This window comes from Podarcis bocagei (assembly GCF_964188305.1).
Source record: "Podarcis bocagei genome assembly, chromosome: 2".
NCBI classification, from domain to species: domain Eukaryota; kingdom Metazoa; phylum Chordata; class Lepidosauria; order Squamata; family Lacertidae; genus Podarcis; species Podarcis bocagei.
In genome coordinates, this window is record NC_138126.1 from 101,213,282 (window position 1) to 101,233,483 (window position 20,202).

General features: G+C 42.2%; 1 protein-coding gene across 1 annotated transcript in view; it reads left to right on the plus strand.

Annotated features, from left to right (window-relative positions):
- The window catches only part of FASN (fatty acid synthase), a 67,448-nt gene extending 49,718 nt beyond the window's left edge, over positions 1 to 17,730 (plus strand). Inside the window, exons 30-43 of the mRNA XM_081184509.1 lie at positions 19 to 138; positions 263 to 385; positions 779 to 1,002; positions 2,557 to 2,755; positions 3,149 to 3,300; positions 4,220 to 4,311; positions 4,439 to 4,590; positions 4,780 to 5,022; positions 10,315 to 10,503; positions 11,396 to 11,617; positions 12,516 to 12,736; positions 13,106 to 13,204; positions 13,321 to 13,572; positions 14,130 to 17,730. Coding sequence (XP_081040635.1) covers positions 19 to 138; positions 263 to 385; positions 779 to 1,002; positions 2,557 to 2,755; positions 3,149 to 3,300; positions 4,220 to 4,311; positions 4,439 to 4,590; positions 4,780 to 5,022; positions 10,315 to 10,503; positions 11,396 to 11,617; positions 12,516 to 12,736; positions 13,106 to 13,204; positions 13,321 to 13,572; positions 14,130 to 14,267 — 2,426 coding nt within the window. The 3' untranslated portion in view covers positions 14,268 to 17,730. The remainder of the gene's footprint in view (positions 1 to 18; positions 139 to 262; positions 386 to 778; positions 1,003 to 2,556; positions 2,756 to 3,148; positions 3,301 to 4,219; positions 4,312 to 4,438; positions 4,591 to 4,779; positions 5,023 to 10,314; positions 10,504 to 11,395; positions 11,618 to 12,515; positions 12,737 to 13,105; positions 13,205 to 13,320; positions 13,573 to 14,129) is intronic.
- The last annotated feature ends 2,472 nt before the right edge of the window (positions 17,731 to 20,202 follow it).

Sequence of the window (20,202 nt, forward strand, 5' to 3'; positions counted from 1 at the left end):
CTTATTGTCTGATTTCAGGCTCTAAAGAGAAACGTGAATATCTCCAAAAAAGATTCCCACAACTTGATGCGAATAGCTTTGCCAGCTCTAGAAATACCTCATTCGAGCAACATGTCCTGAAAACTACCAATGGTAGAGGTAATATAGCCTTTTCCAAGGCTTAAGATTTAATTAGAAATTGGGTGTGTGGATTATTTAGTAGGAAGACAGGGCATCATGAATCCTGTGCAGTGCTGGAATGTTATATTGTTCCTATTTGCAGGTGTCGACTTGGTATTGAACTCCTTATCAGAAGAGAAGCTCCAGGCCAGTCTGCGTTGCCTTGCTCAACATGGACGCTTCTTGGAAATAGGCAAATATGACCTGTCCAACAACACACCGCTTGGTAAGATTTCACTCAGATTTTTATTTTAATTTTATGAGTATGGTCATTCAGAGAAACAAAACCACGCTACTCTTCAATGGCCCCCAAACCACTTCCTGAGCTAGCTTTCTCCCTAAACATCTTGTTCCTAGCATCATAATAACATGATGCTTGTCTCTAATACATTTTGCAATGAATCTGTGTGAGTGGTGTTTCTGTGGAACTGGCCTCTCTTAAGCCTTGCTCATGTAATCCAGGAGTTATTACTCTCAAAAATAGCAGTTTCGTTTCAAAGGCTTCTGTTTCTGCCTGTGCCACTGGTATGTGAATTGCTTTTAATATTCAAAGGGAATTTGCTGGTTGTGAAGACCATAATAGAGTGTAAAGCCCATAAACCTGTGTTGCTCCCCGTAGGAATGGCCCTTTTCTTGAAGAACGTGGCTTTCCATGGGATCCTTTTAGATGCCATTTTTGAGGAGGGAAACCAAGACTGGGAAATAGTGTCCGACTTGCTGACGAAGGGCATAAGAGACGGTGTGGTGAAACCTCTACGGACCACTGCCTTCAACAGAGAAGAGGTAGAAGCTGCCTTCAGATACATGGCACAAGGAAAACACATTGGAAAAGTTGTGATCAAGGTATGGTTGGTAGATCTAAAGACTGCATTTGTGACCCAAGTGTGTGCAAACTGTGCTGATCAGCTATGAGTGGTGATAGTAAGGCCTAGGAGTGAGAGAGGGAAATTCACTGAGAGGTGGCGTTAACACTATTTATTATTATTTTTTATTAAATTTGTATACCACCCTATATTCACAGGTCTCAGGGTGGTTACAACATAAAATTAAAATATAAAGAGACAGAAAACATAACAACAACCCAGTAATACACACCCCCTCCTCCCCAGCATATTTTAAAAAGGGCATTGTATGTTAATCAGCCAAAGGCCTGGTTAAAGAGGGAATGTTTTTGCCTGGCGCCTAAAGGTGTTTAATGAAGGCCTTTTTTCACGGGTTTTTAAACAACTAGTATTTTTTATGTGCTACATTTAAACCCCACTTTTCCACTTTTTCTGGAGGCAGCTAATAATTTTTGAAAACTCACAGCAATACCCAAACAAGATAACAAAAGTTTGTGTTAAAACTCCAGAGAGAAATAAGATTTTAAAAAAGACATGTAAATGAAATTTAAAATGCAGATTAAAACACAGAGCAGTTGAAAACAAATTGGCTCAGAAGGCCAAAGGCCTGTTTAAATGAAGAATCTTTTTCCTGCCAGTGGAAGGTCATTAACTAGTGAGCTGGTTGATCCTCACTACCAGGGCACCTCAAAAGTGTGGATTAAGTTTATTCTGATTTAGCTGGAGCTGCATCTGTTGGCGCCTTTACTGATGATATATGGGAATCAGTATAGGACCCACTGTGGGGAATGTGTGAGCAGTTCTAACCCCAACACTTTGAAGAGGGATTGTTTGTTGTTCTCACTGAAACGCAGTGCTTTTTTTCTAAAGAAAATGTTTAGGGTTATTCCCATTTTCCTACTCATATTGAAATACTGGCCCTCAATGAGGCCAAACATAGATTCACAAAATGTTTAGGGGTATGCATACCCCTGCGTCCTCTCAGTAAAAAAAAAACCCAAAACACTGCTGAAACTTAACAAGATGTGGGGAGGGGACAGAAATCTGAGGATGTCCCTGCTTTTCACTAGACAGAGCTATTCAGCCCTTGCCTTTTCCCACCTTCTGCTTGGCCCAAAGGGGATTGCATGACTAGCTAAACCCAGGGGTCAGCAAACTTTTTCAGCAGGGGGCCGGTCCACTGTCCCTCAGACCTTGTGGGGGGCCGGACTATATTTTGAAAAAAAATTGAACGAATTCCTATGCGCCACAAATAACCCAGAGATGCATTTTAAATAAAAGGACACATTCTACTCATATAAAAACACGCTGATTCCTGGACCGTCCATGGGCCAGATTTAGAAGGCGATTGGGCCGGATCCGGCCCCCAGGCCTTAGTTTGCCTACCCATGAGCTAAAGCATTTAGCACTTGCTTCCACTTTATTTATCATTTGCTTCTTGCATGGGATATCCTTTGCCAGCAGAGCATAAACCAAGGCTATAAAAACAAAGAGCGTGCTTCAGTTTTTCTGTAGATTATTGTTTTTCATGAACTGTCTGCGCTATCATTTGCAGGTCCACGAAGAAGAGAAATGTTCCACAAAGGAAGCTAAGCGAACCCAGCTCTCTGCCATATCCAGGACTTCTTGCCCACCAAATAAGACGTACATTATCACAGGAGGCCTTGGGGGATTTGGGCTGGAGTTGGCTCAGTGGCTGATTGAAAGAGGAGCAAAGAAGCTTGTGCTAACATCTCGTTCCGGCATCCGAACTGGTGAGTTGATAATGAAAAGCATTTGAAAGGAAAGATTTGAGTTTGCGAGCAGTAGTCAAGAAATTGGGTCAGTTCATGATGTTGAAGAACAATGGTTGCAGGCTTTTTGTTTATAAAAGAGGTGGGGAAATTATGTGGGGTGAGGTTGGGGAGAGAACCTGAAATGGAGTTGTGAAGCATCTAGGTTTAGCATAAGAAATTCACAATATATATAGGAGCAAAGGCACTTGTTCATCTTTAAACAAAAGACAACGATTAATCCCATTATTAAGAAAGAAGGGGGAAATACTGACCAGAAAGTGAAGCAATGCGAGACTTCTGAGAAGAATAATTGCAATGAGAAGTATATCCAGTGCCCAGTGATTCTCATTTCTAGATTTTCACGATTTGCAGGTTATCAGGCTAAGCGTGTCCAAGAATGGAAACAGTTGGGTGTCCAAGTTCTCGTGTCAACCAGTGATGTCGGGACTCTTGAAGGGGCACAACACTTAATACAAGAAGCTTCTCAGCTTGGACCAGTTGGGGGCATCTTCAACTTGGCTATGGTGAGTGGCTCAAGATCAACATGGCTGTGATAGCTTCTTATCTGCTGTTTGCTTTGGCTGGGCCGCGTTAACAGGCAACAATTCTGATTAGCTTTCTTCTGCAGTGTGTTCTGGAAAGATCTAGACTCTAGAACAACCTTCCTGGTGGTCTCCAGATATCATTGTACTCCAGCTCCCATTAAGCCCAGCCAGCATAGCCTGTGGTTAGGGCTGTTATAGTCTAAAACATCTGAAGGGCACCAGGTTGGGGAAGGCTGGTCATGAAGACAGAAAACTATCGCTCTATTGCTCCACGTTTGTTGTCGTTTAGTCAAAAGAGGAAAGTCATACTGAGGTGCTAGGGTTATGCTTATGATATAGGAGAAGCAGCAGCCACCAAATGGAATCTTACCCTTCATTTTGTAGTCAGCAGAAAAACTTGAAGGGCAGGGGTGAGGTTTCCTAGTAAATTCGAGGGGGGGCATGTTCTATTAGTTGTTAATGTTGTACATGTGTAAAAGAAGCAATGCATGAGGAGAACTTATCTGACCCTCATCAGGAAGAATCACTAATTTATATTTCAAAAATATCTTAGCTAGATTTCTTAGGACCAAACTAGACTTGACTTTAAATGTATGCTTGTATTTTTTTTAAAAATATATAAAGAGCACACACTGGAGGGCAAATATTGTGTGAAAGTTTAACCATACCATCCCTAGCTTCAGAACTACTAATTATCATTCCCCTCCTTCTGCAATGGCTACCATTTGCGTTTTTAGACATGCAATTTAAATTTACAACAGTACATCCAGGTTGGCCCTTTGTCCAGAATTTGCTATTCTGTTTCCATATTTGTTTTGAAAAGGAAAGCGTGATTTGTATCTTGACTTGACTGAGTGGGGGACAAATGTGAAAAACACTAATTCCTGGTTTCCTATAGGTCTTGAAAGATGCTATGCTGGAAAATCAGACACCAGAACTTTTCCAGGAAGTCAACAAACCCAAATATTCAGGGACGCTTAACCTGGACCAGTAAGTAGCATGTGAAGACTGAATATGAACAACTGTTCTACTTGATGATACTTAAGATGAGGGAGAGAGGAATCTTCATGAAAATGAGTAACAAATCATCTTCCCTGTGATTTCCCCCCCCCCCTAGAGTAACCCGTCAAAAGTGCCCAGAGCTGGACCATTTTGTCGTTTTCTCTTCGGTAAGCTGTGGAAGAGGAAATGCCGGGCAGAGCAATTATGGTTTTGCCAACTCCACCATGGAGCGCATCTGTGAACAGAGACGGCATGATGGGCTTCCAGGTAACAGCACAGTCCCTCCAGCCCCGAGGAATTTCTTTTTGAAAGTAAAAGGCAAAAAACGGTTTTCACAGAACTAGGCATATGCCACCTAATGCCTTTTGTGCACCACCAAGTCTGTTTCTGTCTGCTTGCTCTATTTTGTTTTGTCATATGCTCTATAAACACCACCATGCGTTCTGTCTTTTCCAGCCCTGGCAGTACAGTGGGGCGCTATTGGTGACGTGGGTGTTGTCTTGGAGACAATGGGCACCAATGATACTGTGGTTGGAGGGACTCTGCCACAGAGGCTCAGCTCATGCTTGGAAGTTCTGGATCACTTCCTCAACCAGCCTCAGCCTGTCATGTCCAGTTTCGTCCTGGCAGAAAAAGTGTTGGCAAAAAGTGATGGGGCCAGCCAGAAAGACCTCGTGGATGCTGTTGCTCACATTCTCGGTAAATATCACTCTGGAAATGGGCGGCAATTCTGTGATGTTGCCTTTTTTGAAAATCTCCAGTGGTTAGCATAAAACAGCTATCCTGGTGTGAAATGAATTAACAGCATGAGCTAGCTATGGTGCTTGTAATGAATCTGCCCAGGAAATTTGCCACACTGTGTAGCTGGCAGGATTTTTACAGTATTTTATGATAGTTCATGGTAGCGCTGCCATATGTCTGTGTTTTCCCTGACATACCCTGGATTTGTCTATCGGAAATTACAGGAAATCACGAAACTGTCCAAGAAAACACGGATGTGTGGCAACCCATGTAGGAACTATCAATTTTGGGGGGATAACTTCAACAACTTTGCCAAAAAAGCTGAACGGCTTTTGTGTCCGAATTTCCACTTTCTGGAATATGGCAACTCTAGGTTCACGGCCACAGTTTTATAATGGTGGCCCCATACACCCTTTGTGTAGATATGCAGGAATTGTGTGTGTGAGAGAGAGAGGGAGAGGGGGGGGGCACACCAAAACAGCAGAAACATCAGTTAAGGCCTTTTCTTCCCCTCAGAGCTGCTGAAATAGTTGCAAGAGTACGAACCATTTTGAAATCTGATTAACATGCAGATTAAAAGTTGCCCTCTTTACAACTCTTGTGGTTTATTTATATCCACTGTTTCTCACCCAATCCATTGCTGTTACTTCAGGATTGTATTGTGCTACTTGCACTGCATCATCTCTCCTGGCCTGATTATTGCCTGCTATGCTTTTTCATACTAGAAGACAATCAGCCCTATTGTTCCCTGGGGATGATTTCACAGAACTGGGTTGCTCTTGAAAAGTTGTGCCATGCCTAGTCTTTCGTAGGGGGAAAACAGTGTGTTGCAAGTGGATGCAAGGAGGATTAGGTGTGGGAGGAAAAATGGCCAGACGTTTGCACAGGAGTGGGTTTTAAAGGTGTGGACCTGTCACCTCCCTCATTTTTGAAACTTGGAAGAGAGAGAGAACATAACAGAGAACAAAGTGGGACAAGGCACAGACTCGGGAGAGCATAAGTGAGACAATTATAGAGTGGGGACCAGAATATGGAAACGCTTAGCAGGAACTTACATGTGAAAAAAGGGACGCGGGTGGCGCTGTGGGTTAAACCACAGAGCCTAGGACTTGCCAATCAGAAGGTCGGCGGTTCAAATCCCCGCAACGGGGTGAGCTCCCATTGCTCGGTCCCTGCTCCTACCAACCTAGCAGTTCAAAAGCACGTCAAAGTGTAAGTAGATAAATAGGTACCGCTCCAGCGGGAAGGTAAATGGTGTTTCCATGCGCTGCTCTGGTTCGCCAGAAGCGGCTTAGTCATGCTGGCCACATGACCCGGAAGCTGCACGCTGGCTCCCTCGGCCAATAAAGCGAGATGAGTGCCGCAACTCCAGAGTTGGCCATGACAGGGCCTAATGGTCAGGGGTCCCTTTACCTTTACCTTTACATGTGAAAAAAAAGGAATAGTTTCCAGTTCAATTTCCAGTGTTAAGGCTGTCAGTGCCACTGTTTATGTGACCTCATCCATGTGCAAGAGGGTGGCCTCAACAGGCTTGGGGAACCCCAAGGTTTGCAGAAGTACAAAAAATATTTGCAGGGGAGGAGGGCTTCTAACGTGTAACCTAATGAGGACAAAGTGGCCAAGGGATACCGACTGATTGTAGGAGAGGAATTGTGGAAAACAGGGAGGTGGGCTGGAACAAAGCCCTCTCCACCCAGCAGTATTCTGTTGCTGGTCACATTTGTAAGAGCAATCATATCACCTGCCAATTCAGCATATTCAAGCATGTTAAATTGCCACTCTTCCTTAGTGGGCACCCTACTCGAGCTCCACCTTTGCCAATAAGATTCTAGCCACAGTGGTGGCATATAATAATAAATTCTCTTTTTGGGGGAGGGTGAGGACTTCTGTTGTTACCATTCCCAAGAGGCTTTTTTGGGAATTTTCTTTTTTAATTCATTGTAAATTACTTCCCAGAATTCCCAGATCACTTTACAGGACCACCATATGTGGAAAAAAGGTCCCTCTACATTTCCAACATTTTCCTTTTTCCCTTTTTCTTTATTTCTTTAATTGTCCATTAAGAACTGTTAGAAATAGAATGTTTATTTTTCTTCCATAGTGGTAATTTTTCTTCAGTGACAATGTTTGTTTTTTGGCCATAAAAAATGTTACTTGACAAAACCTTTAAAAAGCAAACAAATAAAACCGGACAACTAAATATCTTAGCACAGTTAAAAAATAGCAACAACTTTCCCCCCAAAATAGTTATTCTCTCATTTCTCCTTCTTCCACACCCCTTATATAAAGGACATAATTGCACCTTATCAGAACTACCTTTTTTCCTTTTTAAACATTTTTGCTAGTTTGGCAAGTCTTAAGTACCTTCTGTGGGTCATTTTCATCATATTTTCTTTTAATGCTTAACATGCCGTAAAATTCATATTTACCGTCCATAAATTCTCCCATAGTTCATAATTAATATTATGACCCACATCCTGGGCCCACTAAATCATACTTGATTTCACAAATTCCTCTTTTGTTTACCACTTTAGCAGCAGTTTGTACATTTTTGATAATACTTTTACTTTTGTATCTGATAAATCCTTAAATAGGGATTTTTGTTCTGCAAATCCGATTTTTTAACAACCTATTCTTGTCACATCATGCACGGCTTACACAAGACAGTGGGTTATTATGGGGAAGCATTTACAACCCTCCTGTCTCCCCCCACTTTCTCTGCATGCAACTGTCTCTTCCACAATGCTCCAATCCTTTCTTTGAAATAAAGACCTCCACCCAGTGGCGGAGAAAGTGGGGGCGGCTCGCCCCATGTGTCATCACTGGGGGGGGTGACAAAATCCCCCCTGGGCCATCGCCGCTGCACTGATAGGGATGGGGTGTGTCGCGAGGCCTCAGCAGTGGACAGGCCGTCCCTATGGGCACCGTGTGTGCCCTCCCTATGGGCGCCGCTTGCCCCGCCCCTGGGCGCACCACCCCAGGTGCCCGTGAGGCTTCCTCCACCGCTGCCTCCTCCCCCCACTTCTCTTGTCCAAAGTCTTATATCTTTTTGGTTCCGGCTGACTAACTACTGCCCACTTCTTCCTACCCTCTTCCAACACTGGCTGCGTTTGCACGTAATGCTAAACGAAATTCAGACAAACCGCCATTAACCTTAACCGTGCTTTCATGAAAAGGTGCTGAGTCATTTAAATGTTGGGAGATGAAATCAGCCGGCTTCAAAACGTTATATATGAAAGTGGCTGATTTTCAACAAACCGTAGTTAATATTAACTGCAGTTTCAAGTTCAGATCTATTGCTAACTGTAGTTAATCTAAAACAGAAGTGGAACTTCCAGCCTTGTAGTCATACCAAGAGAGGGTGGTTTAAACTTTGCAATTAAAGAATATTCTGCTCACCAAAGTGGCCAGCAGACTTCAAACACTGATTTCTAAACCACTGGAACATAAGATTTCAAGATAATGCTCAGCCATTTGTATATTTCACTTACATAAATACTGGCTATATAGTGTGGGAGTGTTATACAACAAATACAGATTCTCTCCCTCTGCTTTGACCTAATGTAATTGTTCACTTTTTCATATTATATTCTAAATAATTTATATATAACAAATTATGTAGTGTGAATTATTCTTTTTACCATAGGCGTATTGAATATAGCCTTTAATGTATGTTGATTGTTTCTAATTTAGAAAAACACTGGTCGAATGTTCTGATGATCATTTGTTTATTCTTATCATCATTTGATGATCTCATTCTAAAATTGCTAGTTTGCTCACTTTCCCTCTGTCAACACCATCATTATCATTCCTTCCTAACACACCAGTAATGTGGACATATATTTGTGCTCTTGCTTTCTCTTGCATTGCACAAATTATTTCCCAACATTTAAATGACTCGGAACCTCATTACATCCTCATTACATCCTACTTTAATTTCCCAAAATATTCTTCTTCCATATCTGCAATACAACCATTTATTCCCTGTAGTGAATGCAAAATATACTCCTTATAGTTTTGTAGTTTTATACTGCTGCTTAAATAACTTGTGTATCCAACATCAGGCATACTCAGTGTAGTACCATTAAAATTAATGGATGTGACTGACTTAGGTCCACTATTTTCAGTGACTCTGAGTAGAAATGTTGGCTACCTTTTGCCACCAGTTTTAAAAGGCAAGCATTTAAAAACCAGCATCTGTCCCTTTCTCCTTTGGTGACATCCTGCTCCTCTATCTATGCCAGGCATGGCCAAACCTGGCCCTCGAAATGTTTTGGAACTACAATTCCCATCATCCCTGACCATTGGTCATGTTAGCTAGGGATTATGAGAGTTGTAGTCCCAAAACATCTGGAGGGCCAAGTTTGGCCATGCCTGGTCTATGCCCATGCAGTCACATACTTAGCCACAGGAACTCGACTCATACACAAGGCAAGAGTGCCCTGTGAATACTTCAGGATGAATTCAGCAGACATTTATTAATTTAGCTCCCCTAACATTCATCCGTGTTCCCCGTCATTTATATTTCAGCCTCCTTGGGGCAAACAGCATCTACCAGTTTGTAAAGCTACCATTGCTTTAAAGTTTAAACAAATATATCAGATAAAACATTGAGGAAGAGTTTGGGAACTTAGCTGAAGGTGTTGATCTAATTATTATACAGTTTGAAATAGTGCATCAAATGTGGTTAATGAAAGGGAGGAAATCATATAAAACTGAATGCCATGAGAACACAGTGCGGTATCTGAATGGAAAAATACATGGCCCTCTCTTTGCTGACCTGTTATAGGATCTTAAAGACTTATTTATTCCAGTCAGCATTTTGTTAATTTTAGGTTACTGTTTTATCTGCTACTACTATCTTGTTTACTATTTTAATGATTAATGTACTGAAAATTTGGTTTTTCTTTTCTTTTTTACTGCTCGCTTATTTACTTATGTATTTTAAAGTGTAGCAATCATCTTGGTGAGGGGTTTTATGCTAGAGTGGTGAGGGTTTTTACGCTAGAGTGGGCTAAAAACCATAGCTGTCAACTTTTTCCTTTTCTTGCGAGGAATCCTATTCGGAATAAGGGAATTTCCCTTTTTTAAAAAAAGGGAAACGTAGACAGCTATGCTAAAAACCCATTTAAATAAATACATAGCAATGTTGTGTCAGCGAGGAAAAGAGATCTGTGAAGAAATTATTGACAGTTTGGAGGGGCTTGAGCAGCAGTAAAAAAAAATAATACTTGTATTTCTTTCTCATAGGTGTCCGTGACGTAAGCAGCCTAAATGCCGACACCTCCCTGGCCGATCTGGGCCTGGATTCCTTGATGGGTGTAGAAGTGCGTCAAACCCTGGAGAGGGACTATGACATTGTCATGTCAATGAGAGATGTCAGGTTGCTTACCATTAACAAACTACGAGAATTTTCTTCAAAACCAGGGACCACAGACAGTAAGTATGTCTGGTGGGTTAAAATCTGCCCTACTTTGGGTTTGAGACACTTAAGGAAGGGGTGATGTAGGTAGGAGCTCCCTACCTACCCAGAGAAAGGGTTTTCTAGTTTCCAGGGCCAGCCTTGACATGACATGGGTGAGCCACGATTCAGAGCTCCCAAAGCAGCTAAATGGGACTGCCACTTGGATTGGGCCTAAGGAGTCTTTCACCATTTCCTCTTATGCTGTTTGCCCAATCAATACCCACCCAAAAACTGCTACTAGCTACCTGGGAGCAGGGAAGATAGATGCAATAACACCAGTGTGGTGTAGTGGTTAAGAGCGGTAGTCTCGTAATCTGGTGAACTGGGTTCGCTTCCCTGCTCCTCCACATGCAGCTGCTGGGTGACCTTGGGCCAGTCACACTTCTCTGAAGTCTCTCAGCCCCACTCACCTCACAGAGTGTTTGTTGTGGGGAGGAAGGGAAAGGAGAATGTTAGCCACTTTGAGACTCCTTCAGGTAGTGATAAAGCGGGATATCAAATCCAAACTCTTCTTCTCTTCTTCTTTATTTTATTGCAGAAGCAACAGAGAATGAGTACTTTTTTCATTTTCTATGTAGTCAACATATAGTCTAGAACTATTGTGTATTGTTTTCTCTGAGGATAACTTTTTTTTTTGTTTAATTCCAAAAAATAAAAGCTCATTGCACAACTGATTCTGCATTTGAAATCAGATATAAGCAGTCCTGGTAATGGGGGGTTTACCCACACCTGCCCAATGATATTCTGGGTATGCCAAGTGATACTAGTCCCAAAACCAACCTACAATCTGCTCTTATATTATCTTATGAGACTGAATGTGGCATTAACTGGTTCATAATCTGTTTCTGTAACTTGCTTTTTTTTAAGCATCATCCCATGAGACAAAAGGCAGTCAGGCAGAGCAACCCAGATTGGACTTTAACAACCTGTTGGTTAATCCAGATGGACCAACTGTCTTGCAGCTGAATGAGGTGAAAAGCACGGAGCCGCCTCTCTTCCTCATTCACCCTATTGAGGGATCTCTCTCAGTTTTCAACAACCTTGTCTCTAAACTACGTATACCAGCCTATGGACTTCAGTGCACAAAAGGTAGTTCTGTGATGCTTATTGATTGTCTAGTCCAGAGGTCATCCTTGTCAATGTAGCTGGGATCAATTTACATCTTTCACAAACATTCCAATTTGCTGAATACAAGCATATTTTGTCCATGTGTACATGGGGAAGTCTCCATGCCATAAGAGAGGTATATGGTGATAATTTACCACTGGAATAAGGATTCCTTTGGGACAAAACACTTATTCCTTTAATTTGGGGAGGGGAGCACCAAGTCAAAATGGTATATTTTAAAGCGGTCCTTCCCCAGCTTGGTGTCCTCCAGATGGTTTTAACCACAACTCCCATTAGAACCAGCCAGCAGGACAAATGGTTAGGGATGATGGGATTTGTAGTCCAAAATATCTGGAAGGCGCCAGGCTGATGAAGTCTGCTTTAAAACATAGAAAGGGTTCCAGAAAGAGTGGAGGCTGAAATTAGCCACGATGGTTGATTATGAGTCTGTTCCTCAATCATGTAGGAAGAATCCAGATGTCTTCATTGCATTTAGCATGTAGTAAATTACAGAATTAAGATTTCTACAAACAAGGTTTTCCCCCTAAACCTTGAGGTTAACTTTCACTTGAAAAAAATACATGCAAATACAAGCACAAGTATATATATTATAAGGCTCTTAATAGAAAAAATGTTACAAAAAGTAAGCATTTGCTGCCAGAGGCTCAGAGGTTCAGTCCAGACTGAACATCTCTGCTGTTCATGACAAAAATTATCCATATTCTAAAAAAGTAACAATTTTGAAATGGTAGAAACTTGTCTAATTTATTTCAGTTCCACAGTCTGGAATTTTGGCTCTTTACAGCAACGTTCTAAAAATTGTGACCGTGATCATCCATAGCCTGATTCTTCTCCTCATTTTACCTCTTCTCACTACTAGCTGCTCCTGTGGACAGTATACAGAGCCTGGCATCCTATTACATTGACTGCATTAAAAAAGTGCAGCCGGAAGGCCCCTATCGGATTTCTGGATATTCCTTTGGTGCCTGTGTTGCTTTTGAAATGTGTCGTCAGCTGGAAGCTCAGCAGAATCCCTCCCATTTACCCAACAGCCTGTTCCTGCTTGATGGTTCTCACTCCTATGTAGCAGCACATACTCAGGTAAGAGACCAATCCAGCTACAAGAGCCACTTGGAAAAGATTACACTTCCATGTAGGAATAGCACGCAACCATGTATTTTGCTACATGTGCACATATGTGAATTGCCTCCCATTTCCTGTTGAATCAATTTCTGTAAGGCAAGCTGGAGACCAAACTGAGATCCCACTGGATATTAGTGGGAGAAAGAGGGAGCTCCACACTGTTGTCACTCAGCAAGCAGAGGCTGGTGGAAGCAGGGAGGGCTGGGAAGATCCAACCCACCTCCTCCGAGCCTGGCACAAAGGGGTTTGGGCTTGTGCCTTTGCTAAAATTCAATTCTTTGTCTAAGATTAACATGAATTTTCTGGTGCTCCGTCCTCTCCCGCCAGAGCTACAGAGCCAAGCTAACTCCAGGAAACGAGGCTGAAGCAGAAACCGAAGCATTGTGTGCCTTTGTTCAGCAGTTCACTGGCACGGAATACAATAAGGTAATGCTCTTTGGCACCGTTCACAGCTGGGGTTGGGGGAGCACATTTTGCTCACAACAGTTTCACTCTAGAAACTGCACCTTGTGGTAAAGCTTTCCTGTTTGTACCATTTGCAGTTGCTGGAGATTCTTCTACCCCTACCAGATCTGGAAGCTCGTATAAACGCGTCTGTTGATCTGATAACTCAAAATCACAGAGACCTCAGCCACGAGGCCCTTACCTTTGCTGCTGCTTCCTTTTATAAGAAACTGAAGGCAGGAGACAAGTATGTGCCTCAGAGCAAGTATCATGGCAATGTGATGCTACTGAAAGCAAAGACCCACAATGAGTACGGAGAAGGTCTTGGAGGAGACTACAAGCTCTCAGAGGTTAGTAACATTAACAGAAGAAACTGGAAGGTTTTTTGTGGATTTTCACCCACCACAGCCCTTAAAGTAACATAGGTTGCAGTCCATCATCCAGTTATGTGTGCTTTTAAGTCCCATTGAAATCAACAAAACTAGCTTGCTTGATGGTTTGTAGCCATCTTCTAAACATCTCTGCCCCTCACTGAAAACTGAAGTGCTCCAAAAGTCGAAGCTTAACAGCACATGATGTAGAGCTCAAATGCTTGATGCAACTCCTTATCTTTACTTTCTGCAAGTATTTTTCTGGCCTATGAAGCAGCAGCAGCAGCAGCTGAATATTTAGTTTGCTAGGTTATGGAATGATTAACCTCAAAGAAAAAGGTCTTAGGCCTTGCTTGACATGTCTTTGGCTGTGATTGATTTAAAGAAGATGAAGAAAATGTGGAAAGTAGTGAAAAGAAGAAAAGGGTCGTTAGGAGTTCCTTCTCATTCTCCTGAATGGAAAGGCAGAAGGTGTATGAAACTAAAAAAAGTGTGTGTGTGTGATGTTCTCTTTTATATCTTTGTGCCCTGTGCAGGTCTGTGACGGGAAAGTGTTTGTCCACATTGTTGAAGGGGACCATCGCACGATCCTGGAAGGAGATGGTGTCGAGTCAATTACTGGGATCATCCATAGCTCGTTGGCAGAACCTCGGGACAGTGTTCGAGAAGGCTAGATACTTGAGAAACTTTACTGTCATTGCTAGAGAGAATTCAAAGCTAACCCTTAGGACAACCCCAAGGAACTCTTCCTGTAATCCATCATGTCATCTGCTCCGCAGCCAAGTCTAGGATGTCCAAATGGCCAGAGTCCCCCCTCCCCTCTCTCTCCAGTGCAGTGACATTATTTTTGCACTGTTGCAAGGACCTGTATCGAGGGCAACATTTTACACCATTTGCAGTACACACAAAAAAAAAAAGAATTAGCAGACTGTGTGTGTGTATTTTGTGCTTTGTATTGTATTGTATTGTACTGTTGTCTAGAAGTATTCCAAAGGATAAGTGAAACTGACCAAGCCTAGGGAGTAAGGAGGGAAGCTGCAACTGATTTTGGAGGCGCATTTGTCTGTGAAGGAGTCAGTTCTGTAGCAGTATCAGTAAGTTAATTCCATTGAGGCTTTTTTGTAACTATTATTTCTAATCTGAAATATTCTAGGTATTTATTTTATTGTTACTTTATTAGAGGCTCACTGTTTTAATTTGTGATTGGCTAAATGATAAGGACAAAATATTTGATTGTGGAGTATTTCTTCCCTCTGCGGCTGTTTGGTTGCCTCGTTTTTACAAAATTAAAACCAAAATTCATCTTTAGAACAATGTGGTCATTTGGAATGGAAGATAGATTCCTATGATAAGCACCACCTTTCTCCACAGAGAGGTGAAGCTGCTTCTGCTATGTTGTTGGTCCCATATTCAGTCTCTGGTGGAAGGGAATCCAAGCTTGGAGCATGTGTAGCGTCTTTTCCTTAGCAGAGGTTGGGGGCAATTTTAAGATAATTCCTGCATTCATCTGGAAAATGCATGGATCAGATGTATACAACTTTCTGCACCCAGTGTGGTAATTTCCCCCAAATACTTTCAATCTAGCTTCTTAATTCCCCCCACCCCATTTGCTGCTTCAAGGGTTGCTCAGACTTCATATGAGTTCTTGTTGACAAGAACCTGATTTAACCCTCCCACAGCTGAACCATCTCCCCGTCTCATCCATCCAAAAAAAGAAGTCTGTAGTAGTTATGAATATTTGCCTAAAACCCCTTTGGAAAAACAAAAACTGGAAGCAGTAAGCCTTTTCTTGCCTCATCTATGTTGGATATGCTTGTAGAAGAATCGGAACATCTTTGCTGCAACAATGATACAGAGGAGACACATGGAGCAATCAGTATCCAGCAGGATTGTTGTGCCTCCCCAAACTGCTTTAGAATCCAGGTTCTCTGCTGGGTTATTTTAATTAGTGCTGGGGCATAGAGATTGCACACAAGTTCCATACCTGCTGGGGGCTGGTTGGCTAGGTGATCCTCTGTGGACAGGCAGCTTAGTGGCTGGTTTTAGTTTTTAATTTTAAGGAAAAATTCCTTGGAAATCTGAAATGTAAAATGAATACGTTTTCAGATCAGACCTGTTCTGTTTTGTGTGTGTGTGTTTTCATTTTCATTTTTACATTCCTTTGGTGAAAAAGCTCTGGAGCCCCCTTTCTTTTGTGGCTCTCCTGGAATTAAAGGTGACTTAAACTCTGCCATGGCTTTCCTTGACTCTTATTTCTATACTCTGTGCTTATTAATGTTTACTTGCATTTTCTATTCCTTTCTGGAAGCAGGGGTCGGGGTGGGGAGAGATACACCCCCAGTTTCTTCAGGTACTATAGCTTGGTGGCTGCACAAACCTTATCCAAGTTCATTGGACAGTGGCTTCCTCTTGCTTTGATGCCTCATGCATGTATAATCAAATAACCATGCTACATGACTGGAAATCATGTAGTCTCAAATGTTCCTCTTAGTTCTTTCTTCTTTTGTGGTTTTAGAAGCTCATCAACTTAACTGCCTTCATTTCCCCGTCAGTGGAACAGGGCTAACCACCATGCCAGCTGCTTTGAGAACTGCTGTTAAAAGTGCTAGTATTTACAGGAAAAATTCATCCAGGGGACACATTTGATTAGGTTTACAGTGCAATCCTATACATTTCTATTCAGAAGCAAGTCCCACTGAGTTTAACAGGGCTTCTTCCAAAATGTTTTTTGGGATTGCAGTCTTAGTAAATCAGCATACCTGAAATGAAGGGGGTTCGAGGACTGTTTAAACCAACTTATTTGCAGGAGCTAATCTGTGTGCCATAGGCAGGTGATCTATAATAAACCTAAAAACTAGAGTGGAATCTTTCCAGTAGCGAGGCTAGTTCTGAATTGTTTTTACTCTGAAATCCGAAAATGTGGGATTCTCTTAGGCTGCTCTCAAAATCTTTAGGCATTACATATAACATTACCACTGTAATCCTTTATATGTATATGCTCAAGTAAGCTCCATTAAGTTCAATGGAGATTTACTCTCAGGTAACTTTGCCTAGAACTGTGGCCTAAACAGCACATTTGAGCATCAAGCATTGTTTGCACTGTTCATGTTAATTCAGGGTTTCCCCAACCTTGGATCTCCAGCAGTTTTTGGACTATAATCCCCATCCCTGACCACTGGTCCTGCTAGCTAGGGATGACAAGAGTTTTAGTCCAACAATGGCTGGAGAACTAATTTGCCCTCAATCCCAAATTTGGCAAGGGAGCTCCTACCCATGTAAGCACTGCTCTAACCTTCAAAAGAAAGGAATGAACACACATTAGGCGTGGTACTTGCCATTTTGACACCACCCCCGCCCACCCCACACATATGTGCAGTCATCCTAAATTATAGTCTAAGATGTCTCTCTTCTAAAGAGAAATGTCTATTGATAGAAATGAAATATATACTTCTGAATTAAGGCTAGGGCATGTTTTCAAGGACTTAGGTTTGGAGTGTCCTAATTGGTTATTTAAGCATTTCTATACTGCTTTTCAGAACAACAAAAAGTTCTCCCAAGCACTATAAAAACATTGTTTTTCTTTTTTAAAATATTCAAAGTAAAAGTCAAGAAAGCATGCTTAAAGGGACAGATTTAGTTATGTGTGCAATGGGAAGGAGTGGGGGAAAGAGTGTGATTTTACAGCTCGCTCCAGATTCCTTAGCGGTGGATTCCAACACATCTAATTTATACTGCACTGAGTTCATGAGGATTTGCTCCCAGGTTGCTGTATAAGATTGCAGCCTAAGCCTACTTAATAGCTGAGGCAGCCTTGAATCCACACTGATCATTAGTCATTATATAAAGGAGCCAATTTGCAGTAATTAAACCAGAAGTACGGTATAGTGTTTTTATTATTAGAGAGCATTACTTATGGCAATTCTTAAGCAAATGTTCAGGCTGCTAGTTGTAACATTGGGATACAGAATGCATACTTGCACTGAGAAGTTTGGGGGAGAGAAAGATAAAAGTTCTTGCATTATTTATTTCAAAATGAAAGCTATTAGTTCAGGAATGTCTAAACTTTACCATGTCCCGTGTAAACTTTTAAGTTGTCCCACGTTGAGTGGAGTCTGCTTAAATAAACAACTTACCAGAGTCTGTATTGCATCTTAGCTCACATTAGTTTACTGTGATTAACATATCTGATCATATCTAGCTGTGCCAACAGCTAGCATTTGATACTACCCATGCATGTTTTAAGTGTGTGCGTTTATTTTGCTTATACAAAATTGAGCAGTGCTGCCACCTGTTGACACTGACCCAGAGAAGGAAGAGAAGAAGAGTCAGCACCACAAGTCATGAAGGCCCCAGGTCCCAAGACCAAGCTGGAGCCTGATCCTGTCAGTTGGGAGCCCCTTGAATCACATACTTCTGAACAAGGATTTCCCCTGCCAAAAGCCAGGTTCCTCTGAGGATCCCGCTCTCTCTACACTAGGAATCTCACGCTCCCCAGTGCCTGCTTATCACCACAGGCAACACACCAGGCAGCATCTAACAGGGACTCAGAGTGCTATGCTCTTTAAGGTTCTTAGGTCTCATGAAATGGGTAGAGTCTGAGAAGGGTAAAAGCCAGGAGGAATACATAAGGGCTCAGTGGATACAATTTGTCTGCTCAGAACTATCCAAGGTCTTGCAGTAACTGCCTGGCTCTACTGGCTAGCCCATGAGTAGGCAAACTAAGACCTGGAGGCTGGATCCAGCCCAATTGCCTTCTAAATCTGGCCCATGGACGTGTTTTTACATGAGTAGAATGTGTCCTTTTATTTAAAATGCATCTCTGGGTTATTTGTGGGGGCTGCCTGGTGGTTTTACATGAGTAGAATGTGCTTTTATTTAAAATGCACCTCTGGGTTATTTGTGGGGCATAGGAATTCGTTCTTCCCCCCTCAAAAAATATATATATAGTCCGGCCCCCTACAAGGTCTGAGGGACAGTGGTCCGGCCCCCTGCTAAAAAAGTTTGCTGACCCCTGGAGCCTGATGACTGAGTACAGTCAGCATGTTCACTAAGTGAGCGACTGTATACCCGGAAGCAGTGCTTTTTTTCTTGGTGTACTCAGGGGTACGCATACCCCTAAACATTTTGTGAATCTAACGGGAGAAGAAACTAAAAATATTTTTAAAAATTAGTTTCTTCATTCTCTAGCACGGTAAATTGTCAATTCCGTTGCTATCCCCGATGGCGACCTCATTTCCTGCTATGGTGTTTCCCGAGTCTCAGATGGAATGAGAGTACCCCTAAACATTTTTTTAGAAAAAAAGCATTGCCCGGAAGTGACCCGGAAACAACATAAAGACCTCACTAGAATGTTACTAAAAGGATGGAGGTGGAACAGGGTGTGGGCAGGGCGGAGCAGAGTGAAATGGGGTGTTTTAAGACTTTTCCAATGGGTTTCAGTTATACACAATTTCACTGATGTGTGCAGTTCCTCAGAACATAATCTCCATATAAATGGGGAGCACCTCTCCTTCCACCAAGCCTCATCTGTTCTCATAGGCTCCTGCTTGGTCAGTTTAAGTCGGTCCACATAATTTTGCATTGAAGAAAACAACCACGCCCAAACTCAAATAGTTTCTTCTCTCCTCATTATATGGAAACAAATACAGGAAAGCCACTAACAGTACATTCTTCATTGTTAAAATGTAAACAAGATTAGGACAAAATGAAAACCAGTAGCTCTTAACAAGTCTGTAAAAGTTGCTAATAAACTGTTATAAATTGGAACACAAACTTGACAACTGATTCACCTACATGAAATTGTGTACTTATGACCAGGAAGGCCCACACTAGGAGCCAGATGAAAACACAGGGCCAGCACAGGAAGTTGTATCCCTGTGTTGAGTTCTCCAACAGTCCCTTCTTACATATAGTATCTCTCACCCATAGCACAATGCTGCCACATCATGCATTTTCCACTTACTGACTGCTGCTGATAGGCACAAGAAAATGCACAATACAAGGACCTCATCACATAGTAATAGAGTAAGTGTGACTACTACACCTTTTGGGAGATCAGGTGCTGAACAGCGGCAGTCCTTTTATCTAGTAATTTTCAGTTCTGCCCTTGACTCAAAGGTGGGTATAAATCTCTCTCTCTCTCTCTTTCTCACACACACACACGCCTAAATTCACAGACAGCATACAAAGGCATAATCTCACAACTCAGGAAAGGGTGGGGAGAGAGTTTGGCCCTTGCCCTAGCTACCCCATGCAGCCACATTCCACTCTGTGCTATTATTGCAACCAATGTCGAAGGAAACAAAACCACAATTTCCCTAGAGTACTACATGCCTTATTATCATTATTGTAGGGATGCGGGTAGCACTGTGGTCTAAACCACTGAGCCTCTTGGGCTTGCCAATCAGAAGGCCGGCGGTTTGAATCCCCACAACAGCCAGTTCCTGCCAACCTAGCAGTTCAAAAGCATACCAGTGCAAGTAGATAAAAAGGTACCGCTGCGGCAGAAAGGTAAATGGTGTTTCCATGCACCAGTAGTGGTTTAGTCATGCTGGCCACATGACCCAGAAAAACTGTCTGTGGACAAATGCTGGCTCCCTTGGCCTGAAA